This window comes from Mobula birostris, chromosome 13 (genome assembly GCF_030028105.1).
Source record: "Mobula birostris isolate sMobBir1 chromosome 13, sMobBir1.hap1, whole genome shotgun sequence".
Lineage (NCBI taxonomy): Eukaryota > Metazoa > Chordata > Chondrichthyes > Myliobatiformes > Myliobatidae > Mobula > Mobula birostris.
This window is the reverse complement of record NC_092382.1, coordinates 35,130,900-35,141,725: the sequence shown is the minus strand read 5'-3', so window position 1 is coordinate 35,141,725 and position 10,826 is coordinate 35,130,900. Positions and strand designations below refer to the sequence as shown.

The following is a 10,826-nucleotide window of genomic DNA, read 5'->3' as shown; positions in this document are numbered from 1 at the left end:
AAAAAATCAAGATCTTTTCACTCTTGCTATTCCTTAGTTCTATCCACGTTGACTCAACACATTCCAACACCATGTTAACTTTCTGATGATTTGATTTAACTTTTTTACCAACAGAGCCACAGCACCCTCTCTGCCTACCTGCATGTCCTTTTTGGAAACATACAAGAATATGGGACACAAGAGATACTGCAGATGCTGGAAGTCTTAAGCCATACTCACAATGTGCTGGAGGAGCTCAGCAGGTCAGGCAGCATCTATCGATGGGAATCACCGTTTTGGCCCAGGCATCTGTAATATAAACAGGCAAAGAAAAAGAAAATACCGCGAAAACGAAAAAAAAGACAAAATTAACTTCAGGGCTTAATAAGATTTCCCAAGCTGATCTCCATGGCATAGCAAATATAACAAAGGCAATATACATCTTTGTTATACCCATTATTAGCGTTTTCTTTCAGCAAAATATCTTGGTCCCATTCCAATCTGGAAACTTCACAAATAAAAATAAGAACTTAAATGACATATTTAGAAAAGACTATTCACACTCAAACACATTTAGATTAATACCACTGAGATCATAGTCATAGTCATAGTCATACTTTATTGATCCTGAGGGAAATTGATTTTCGTTACAGTTGCCCCAACCAAGAATAGAGTATAAATACAGCAATATAAAACCGTAAATAATTAAATAGTAATATTTAAATTATGCCAGGAAATAAGTCCAGGACCAGCCTATTGGCTCAGAGTGTCTGACCCTCCAAGGGAGGAGTTGTGAAGTTTGATGACCACAGGCAGGAATGACTTCCTATGGAGCTCTGTGTTGCATCTCGGTGGAATGAGTCTCTGGCTGAATGCACTCCTGTGCCCACCCAGTCCATTATGTACTGGATGGGAGACATTGACCAAGATGAAATGCAACTTGCACAGCATCCTCCTTTCAGACACCACCGTGAGAGAGTCCAGTTCCATCCCCACAACATCACTGGCCTTACGGATGAGTTTGTTGATTCTGTTGGTGTCTGCTACCCTCAGCCTGCTGCCCCAGCACACAACAGCAAACATGTTAGCACTGGCCACCACAGACTCGTAGAACATCCTCAGCATCGTCCGGCAGATGTTAAAGGACCTCAGTCTCCTCAGGAAATAGAGGCGGCTCTGACCCTTCTTGTAGACAGCCTCAGTGTTCTTTGACCAGTCCAGTTTATTGTCAATTCATATCCCCAGGTATTTGTAATCCTCCACCATGTCCACACTGACCCCCTGGATGGAAACAGGGGTCACCGGTGCCTTAGCTCTCCTCAGGTCTACCACCAGCTCCTTAGTCTTTTTCACATTAAGCTGCAGATAATTCTGCTCACACCGTGTGACAAATCTTTCTACCGTAGCCCTGTACTCAGCCTCATCTCCCTTGCTGTTGCATCCAACTATGGCAGAGTCATCCGAAAACTTCTGAAGATGACAAGACTCTGTACAGTAGTAGATCAGAAGGAGGAAGAGCTGTAACAGACATTTAAAAAAATCAACCAACTACCTGATAATATTTCTAAAGTATATATTTTCATACAAAATAAAAAGGATTCAGCACTCCATGCAGGTATATGCAATTCTGAGAAGAAATACAGACCAGAAAACTTAAATGAGAGGCCAACTCAGAAAAATGAATCATCACTATGGAAGAGCACGTTAACCGGTGGAATGAGTATGACCCTCCATGGGAGGCATCTCAATGATCTCAGCAGATTAGCTGGTGACAAGGAAGTATAGAGAGCCCGACTCAGAGTTGGAGACCTCTTCCCAGAAACAGGGTTTCCTTGGGGAAATACAGGTCAAGGTGGTTAACATTCTCAAACATTAAAAAAAAATCTTCGGCTGTCCATTAATTTTCGATGATGACTGCTGCATGGGCAAGGTTGTATGGAAGACCGGCAGTTGCCCATGCTGCAAGTCTCCCCTCTCCACGCCCCTGATGTTGTCTAAGGGAAGGGCACTAGGACTCATACAGCTTGGCACCAGTGTCGCCGCAGAGCAATGTGTGGTTAAGTGCCTTGCTCAAGGACACAACACGCTGCCCATATGAGGCTCGAACTAGCCACCTTCAGATCACTAGACCGATGCCTTAACCACCATGCCATATACCACATATATATCAAAACTACATAAAAGACAAACAGACAAGGCAATAAATGCAGAAAATGCCAAGAGAAACCAGACACAATCCGACACATTCCAGAATCCTGCAGCAGTTTAACTCAATCTGATTACTTACAAAGGTAAAATCAAGTGGCAAACATCATTCACCAAAGTCTTGCTTTAAAATACAAACTCATGAATGACCACCTAAACTTCATTAAGGCACCATAAATTCAAGCCTGGTTCAGCTTTAGAGTCAAAATCTTACAAATTTTATGATAATAAATACATTGTTACATATAGGACAATCCATAATAACCACCCGGATATAATATTACAGGATAAACAAGCAGGAACAACTCCCTCAATAGATATAACCATCCCAACACACACATGTTCCTCGAACAAAGGAGCACCTCACAACAGGCATTGCTTGTGTCATCAGTCAGACAACCAAATTGTTTTCTCTGTCAATCAGCTTCCAAATGTTGCTCCTCTGACATACGTTGCCACGCCCCGCTGCTAATTCCCTTCTCCTCATCATACGTTCTTACCCCGACCATCGTCTAGAGCCCCAAACTCTGCCCTGTGCAGACCCGCCTCTGGTTTCTGACCCTGCTTTGTTGAACATCCAACCAATGGTTTCCCATTCTGCTTTCAAACTTTAGAGGACAGTGGTGTTTTCTAACAACCCTTTAGAAGCAGGGAAAATGACCCATGATGTGGAAATCAGCCATGATTAAGGAGGTTAACTACCAATGTTATTCTTCCTCAGCAGAGAGATTAGAGGGACGAAGAACATCTCAGACAGAACTGCAGTCAGATTGACTTCTTCAGTCTGCAGAAAATTCAAGGGAAACCTCTTCACCCACAGAGTGATGACTGTTTGGAACTCATCACCACAGGGAGAGTGAGAGGGGAACAGCAGGGGAGGATTTAAAAGGACCGTTGTGGAACAGAATCACTGGCAGGGTCCAGCCGTCCTGAGTTGACTCTCTATTGTACACTAGGTGTGTTATAAATTCACTAGTACCAAAGACAGTGTTTAAAATAGAACTGATTTGTTTGTCTCAGATCCAGAATATTAAACTCCAGTCCCATTAAAGGTGAATATGCAGCAGAAGAAACTCCTCCCATACCCAGTGACCAGGGTGCAGAACTGGGTGTGGGGAGCAGCAGCAATAATTGCAGAGCTCAGCTCCAACAGTCACTCTCGAAATTGCATTCAGCAACGGTGATGGACAAATATACAGCATGCAGCTTATTGAAACTTTCTCCCCGGTGTGAACCCGGTAGTGTGTCACAAGTGTAACACGTAGTAGGGTTTCACTGTTAAAGTAACGGCCTCTCAGCAATGTTTCACTGCTGAGGTAATGGTTTCTCTGTAGCAGCAATGCTTAGGTTATGACTAGAGATAACAGGGTTTTGGAGTTCGGTCTTTTGCCAGGGGTAGATAAAAAGATGCGAACAGAGAGAATGGACCCTTTTGCTTTTTTTTTGTTTTATTTTCTTTACTAACCCTATAGTCAAAGTAAGAATTATAAGGCTCAATCATTTAATCACATATTGTGTACTGTTTGTTATTTCGGGGTACTGATTTGTAACAGGGGACACATCGCGCAGCATACACCCAAACGAGATTTCTTAAGTTTGGCTGGGCTGGGGGGCAATTACCCCCTATATTAACCTGCTAGCCAACCGATAGATAACTGAATGAATCCCTTCCCACATTCACAGCAGGTGAACGGCCTCTCCTCAGTGTGAACTTAATGATGCACATTTGGTTGATTTGGTTGAGAGAATCTCTTCCCAATGTCTGAGCAGGTGATCGGCCTCTCTCCAGTGTGAATTCTCTGGTGTCTCAGTAGATGAGATGACTGAGTGAATGCTTTCCCGCAGACTGAGCAGGTGAAAGGCTTTTCACCAGTGTGAACTCGATGATGTAGCTTCAGATTAAATGACCTAATGAATCCCTTCCCACAGAATGAGCAGGCGAACGGCCTCTCCCCTGTGTGAACTCGCTGATGTACCATCAGTTGAGATGACTGAGTGAATCCCTTACCACAGTCTGAGCAGGTGAATGGCCTCTCTCCAGTGTGAACTCGTTGATGCAGCTTCAGATTAAATGACCTAATAAATCCCTTCCTACAGACTGAGCAGGTGAATGGCCTCTCCCCTGTGTGAACTCGCTGATGTACCTTCAGTTGAGATGATGAAATGAATCCCTTCCCACAGTCTGAGCAGGTGAAAGGCTTTTCTCCAGTGTGAACTCGTTGATGTACCTTCAGTTGTGATGACCAAGTGAATCCTTTCGCACAGTCTGAGCAGATGAACGGCCTCTCCCCAGTGTGAACTGACTGGTGTACTTGTAGGCCAGATAACTGTGCAAATCCCTTCCCACAGTCTGGGCAGGAGAATGGCCTCTCTCCAGTGTGAACTCGCTGATGTACCTTCAGTTGAGATGATTCAGCAAATCCCTTCCCACAGTCTGAGCAGGTGAATGGCCTCTCCCCTGTGTGAACTCGCTGATGTACCTTCAGTTGAGATGACCGAGTGAATCCCTTCCCACAGTCTGAGCAGGTGAACGGCCTGTCCCCAGTGTGAACTGACTGGTGTCTCAGTAACTGAGATGACAAAGTGAATCCCTTCCCACAGTCTGAGCAGGTGAACGGCCTGTCCCCAGTGTGAACTGACTGGTGTGCTTGTAGGCTAGCTAACTGTGTGAATCCCTTCCCACACAATGAGCAGGAGAATGGCCTCTCTCCAGTGTGAATTCGCTGATGTAACTTCAGTTTGGTTGAGCAAGTGAATCCCTTCCCACAGTCTGAGCAGGTGAATGGCCTCTCTCCGGTGTGAACTGACTGGTGTCTCAGTAACTGAGATGACTGAGTGAATCCCTTCCCACAGTCTGAGCAGGTGAACAGCCTCTCTCCGGTGTGAACTGACTGGTGTCTCAGTAACTGAGGTGACGAAGTGAATCCCTTCCCACAGTCTGAGCAGGTGAATGGCCTCTGTCCAGTGTGAACTCGCTGGTGAGCCATTAGGTCAGATGACCAAGTGAATCCTTCACCACAAATTCAGCAGACAACCAGCCTCTACCCACCGTGAACTGACTGGTGCGTCCACAGGTGGGAAGACTGACTGAATCCCTTCTCACACACAGAACAGGTGAATGGCCTTGTCCCAGAGTGAACTTGCTGATTGAATCTATTCCCAATGTCTGAACAGATGAATGAGTTCCCCGCTGTGTCAAATGACAGGCATGCCAGTCGGTCAGATAATTGAGTAATCCCTCCGCACAGTCTGAGCAGGAAGGATGATCGAGTGAATCCCTTGCTCCACTTCTTAAATATCTGGACAGAGACAGCAAAACTGGTGTGTTTTGTTCGAGGTTCCCGTAGATAAATTCCTTGTCATTTTTAACCTGTAAAAAGATTTACAAAATCCATCAATGGTTGTAGGACAATATTTCAGATGCGATCACTTGAGTTGCCAAGGTCTGATCTGGCATCACATTGTTACAGTGAAGTTTAACCCAAGTTGGAGAGAGATATCATCTTCTAACTGGGCACAGTGCTGGTTTCTGGAATGGCCATCAAACTCTCTGATGCTCTTCCTGTCTCTATGAGAATGGGGCATTTCTGCCATCTCCAATCTGTGACCTGGCTCAGTTTGACTCTCTCCATTGGTATTATTCCCTGTTCCCACTGAACGGCATGGGTGCCTGGCCCCACAGTAACTGAAACACTCTCACACGAACAGCCAGCAGTGAATTCCACACACCCACCACTCTCTGTCTAAAAAAGTTACCCCTGACATCCCCTCAGTATCTATTTCCAAGCAACTAAAAATTATGCCCCTCGTGTTAGCCATTTCAGCCCTGTGAAAAAAAAAAAACTTCTGGCTGTCCACACGAACAATGCTCCTCAACATCTTATACACCAAAAAAAGGCTCTAAACATAAATGAGGAAATTATACATAGCTTTGAGGATTTGTTAGAAGTATACAAAATTATGCAGGTATAGATAGGGTAAATGCAAGCAGCTTTTTCCACTGCGGTTGGGTGGGATGACAACCCGATTCATGGGTAAGTGGGGAAGTTGAAAATTTAACGGGAACATTTGGAAAAGCTCTTTACTGAAATGGTCATGAGAGCGTGGAATGAAATGCCAGCACAAGTGGTGAATGTGAGCTCAGTTGAAAAATTTAAAAGAAGGTTGGATGGGATCCTGGATGGTGGGGGTACGGAGGGCAATGGTCCCGGTGCAGGTCGTTGCATTAAACAGCTTAAATGCTTTTTCGGCATTGACTAGATGGGCCAAATGGCCTGTTTCCATACTGATCTTCTCCATGTTTCTATGACAGAGAAGCTGGCCAAACTTGTTTGGAAGGGAAAAGGTAGGAGTGACAATGGAGCAGCAATGGCTGGTGTTTCTGGGAGCAATTCAGAAGCTGAGTGATCGATACATCCCAAAGAAGTGGAAGCATTGGACAGGCAGGAGGACACAACCGTGGCTGAAATGAGAAGCCAAATCCAATATAAAAGCCAAAGAGAGGGAAAATAATGAGCAAAAACTATTGGGAAGCTGTTAGAAACCAACAGAAGACGACTAAAACAAAGTCAGTTGAGCTCAGGGGGTGGAATTATGATATTGTAGTCATTAATGAGTCTTGGTAGCACTCAAAATTCTAGGTATTTAGAGGAACAAAGTACTCAGGTCCTCAATATTTCTGGAAAACCAAGGTTCCCTGCATCAGTTACCTTTCCACTTTTATTTTGACAGGCACATACAAACTCTACACCCTCGAAACTTCACTTCTGAAGGCCTCCCACTTACCAAGTACTCCTTTGCCAGAAAACAGCCTGTCCCAAACCACATTTGTCAGATCCTTTCTAATACCATCAAAATTGACCTTTCTCCAATTTAGAATCTCAACCCGTGGTCCAGACCTCTCTTTTTCCAAATTTACTTTGAATTTCATGGCATTATGATCACTAATTTCTGTCACCAGACCTGGATCATTTCCTAACAGATTATTGGACACTTTTACGTCAGGACTTCTACGTACTGTTTAAGGGCACATTTGACAAACTCTACCCCATCTAGTCCTTTTACAGTATGGAGTCCCAGTCAATATATGGAAAGTCAAAATCAGTTACTGAATCAGGCTTTGCTTCTTGGCATGGTCTGCAATCTCTCTACAAATTTGTTCCTCTAAATCTCTCAGACTGTTGGGTGCAACCAAGTCCCAATAATGGCTACAATATCATAATTCCATGCCCTGGGCTCATCTGGCTTTCCTACGATGCTTCTTGCATTGTGATATACTCAGCTCAGCACATTCATCGCACTATGCTCAGCCATTCGATTGCTGACTCTGTCTGAGGTCTGAACAACATCTGACTGGTGTCAAGAAACCAACCGCTCCCTCATTGTCACAAAAACAAAGTAGCTGATTGTGGACGACAGGAGGAATGGAGACAGTCTAACCCCTATTGGCATCAAGGGATCTGAGGTTGAGAGGGTGAACAGCTTTAAGTTCCTCAGCATAAACATCACCAAGGATCTCACATGGTCTGTGCATACCGTCTGTGCTGTGAAAGGAGCACAGCAGCACCTCTTTCACCTCAGATGGTTGAAGAAGTTTGGTATGGGGTCCCAAATCCTAAGAACTTTCTACAGGGACACAATTGAGAGCATCCTGACTGACTGCATTACTGCCTGGTATGGGAACTGTACTTCCCATAATCACAGGAACCTGCAGAGAGTGGTGCAGACAGCCCAGCGCATCTGCAGATATGAACATCCCACTATTCAGGACATTTTCAGAGACAGGTATGTAAAAACGTGCCGGAGGGATCATTGGAGACCTGAATCACCACAACCACAAACTGTTCCTACTGCTACCATCCCGGAAACGGTACCACAGCAAAAGGATCGGCAGGCTCCGGGACATCATCTTCCACCAGGACATCAGACTGTTTAATTGATTTCTATGTTATATTCACTGCTCTTTGTACAAACTATCTATTATAAATTAATGTAAGTTCCACATTGCTCATTTAGATGGAGTCGTAACGTGAAGATTTCTACTCCTCGTGTATATGAAGGATGTCTGTAATAAAGTCAATTCAATTCACCCTGTCCATTATCTGTTCTGTCATTCTGGCTCCCATTCCCCAAAGAACTTATTTTAACCACATCACCACCCCTCCCCCCACACTAGCGCCAGCAAACCTTACCACTGGGATATTAGTCTCCTCTTGTTCTGTTCCGCTAACTAACAAATCCCATTTCACCCCTTTGACTTTCCTCTGTCAGTAATCCCCTCCAACAGTTTCTAAAGTGTTTCACCTGATGTTTTGCGGGATAGCAACAAGAGTACTCTGCGATGGCTGTTTAAACTCATTCCCCTTCCTGACTCTCACCTAGTTTCCTGTGTCCTGCACCTTGGGTGTAACTCACCTCTCTTCATGTCATATCTATCACCCCCTCCAACTCCTGGATGATCTGGAATTCATCCATTTCAAGTTCTAACTCCTTAAAGTACAGGGTTACAAGCTGCAGCTGGATGCATATCTTGTAGGTGAGGGCATCAGGGACACTGGAGTCTCCCCACCTTCCCACCAATGTCCCCTTTAATTTGTAATGACCAGTGTGGACATATATCTTGTACTGTGTATTTTTTATGCCGTGACATAATGTGCACAGTGAATTTTATATAGGGTGGTATTCATTTTAACAGCTGGCAAATAACTGTCGAAAAGAACTTTGATCTCCTCTGGGTTCGATGGAGTTAATCTGCACTCTCACACAACCTATGTAGCAGGCCTGAAACGGGTAATGAATGATCTTCTCACCAGAGCTTTTGCACACTGTCCGTATGAAGTTTGCCTGCTAAGTTAAGCTTCAAATAGTCAGATTTCCAAATATCACTCCACTTCTTCCCACTTGTAGATTCTCCAGAAACTTTTGCATCGCCACAATACACACAGGTAACAGCAGTTTCTATATTGGACATAAATATTTCCCCTGAATCCTCCTGAGGAATTGAGGATATATATAAAAAAATCATTTTGAATCAATGTAACCTCTGGGTAAAAGAATATTAGGGACTGAATTGGAATGTTTGAACTGAAGTAAACTCTGTCTTCAGCGGTTAGCTAAGACATGCTCATTACCAGTTCTCTGCAGCTTGCAGAGAGACAGACTGAGAGCTGATAACATTATACATTGTATTCTCATTAGATGATAGCATTATGTATTGTACGCTCGTTTGAGTAAAGGGAGGAGGACTCGCCGATAAAAACAGGAATGAACATTTGTCTGTAAGTAAATCAGGGCCTTGCAAAGGGAATGACTGATACAGACTGGACAGTACATCTATCTGTAATTAAAACCTTGATTTAGCGAACGCTCTTATCTAGTTAATTAAGTTTCGCACCAACAGACTTTGTGGGCGTACCAGTTTAAATAACATCTTCGAATAGTAATGTATGGGGCTACTATGTATAAATACATGGCTGTAACCTGACTAAGTCATTCCACTTGTCAGTTGGTGACAGAGCTTACGTGCCTTCCCTTTGACAACTGGGTCTCAAACTCCTGCAGGAGAACGTGCAATAAACTGTGGTGATGATCTGGTCTCCCGAGTTTTATTCAGATTCGACTTTAACATTTGGAGTCAAGAACAGGATCCCAATATCGGGAGTGCCAAGCAGACTGTGGTGGGATATTATCTCATGAGAACAAGCAGTAAATTCGATATGGAAAAAGAACTGTGGAAAGAAGTGGAAATTGTTAAAAAGGGAATGGAAGGAAAAGGCAGATGTAAAGAGGAACAGTATATTATTAGCAAGTTGGAGGAATAATGCACGTGACAAAGGGATCGAAGTATGTACTGCAGAAGGAACGCCAAAGGTTGGGAGACACTAAAAAGCGGAGTGTAAATGGGTGGATGGGCACCGGAAAACGAGAGCAGGAAAAACAATGTAAGCAAACCAAGGCTGGCCATGATAGGAGAGAAGGGCAGGAACGTCAGTCTAAAGTTCGAACTGATAGGGAAACAAGTGATCCCGAACCCATGTCTGGCATACTGACCCTGTTTGAGGGCAGTCACCGTGATGAGGAATGGGCACCCACCGTACCCTCCCCAGCTTACCAGGGGCCAAGTGCACCCAGTGCCCGTGAACCCCAATCCTCGGGATACTCAGATACGGTGGCGGCTCGGGTAAAACAGCAGCAGCAGGGAAGGGGAGGCTCTCTGTGCCCTGAGATCCAGAAAGGGAATACCGAGGATTATTCCAAGACAGGGAGGGAAGAATCCAATAAAACCCCAGAGTTAATGGCTCCACAAAGACAATTGCCCACCCGAATGCTGCCCAATCCACGAGCAGGAGGAGGGACAGCCCTCAGTGATTCCTGTGTATGCACCCTGGAAGCCTCAGGTAATGATAATGATCATGAATCAGGCCCCAGATAGAAAAGAAAAACCAGCACTCTAACGGTGGAGACTGGACTCACTTGGTTGAAGGCCCCACTAGTCCTATTCCACATGAGGGTTACCCCACCGGGGAAAACAGGGTTGTCACCAGCTGAAGTATTTTATGGACGGCCCATGAGGACACTCTGAGGACCAAGACCTTGTGTACCATTGTTCCCGGAAAGTCTACCAGCAAAATTGGATATACATA

At 44.5% G+C, this 10,826-nt stretch overlaps 1 protein-coding gene across 1 annotated transcript in view; it reads right to left on the bottom strand.

Annotated features, from left to right (window-relative positions):
* Window positions 1–3,896: 3,896 nt before the first annotated feature.
* LOC140207889 (uncharacterized) overlaps window positions 3,897–10,826 on the bottom strand; it is a 28,578-nt gene continuing 21,648 nt past the window's right edge. Inside the window, exon 4 of the mRNA XM_072276433.1 lies at window positions 3,897–5,141. Coding sequence (XP_072132534.1) covers window positions 3,897–5,141 — 1,245 coding nt within the window. The remainder of the gene's footprint in view (window positions 5,142–10,826) is intronic.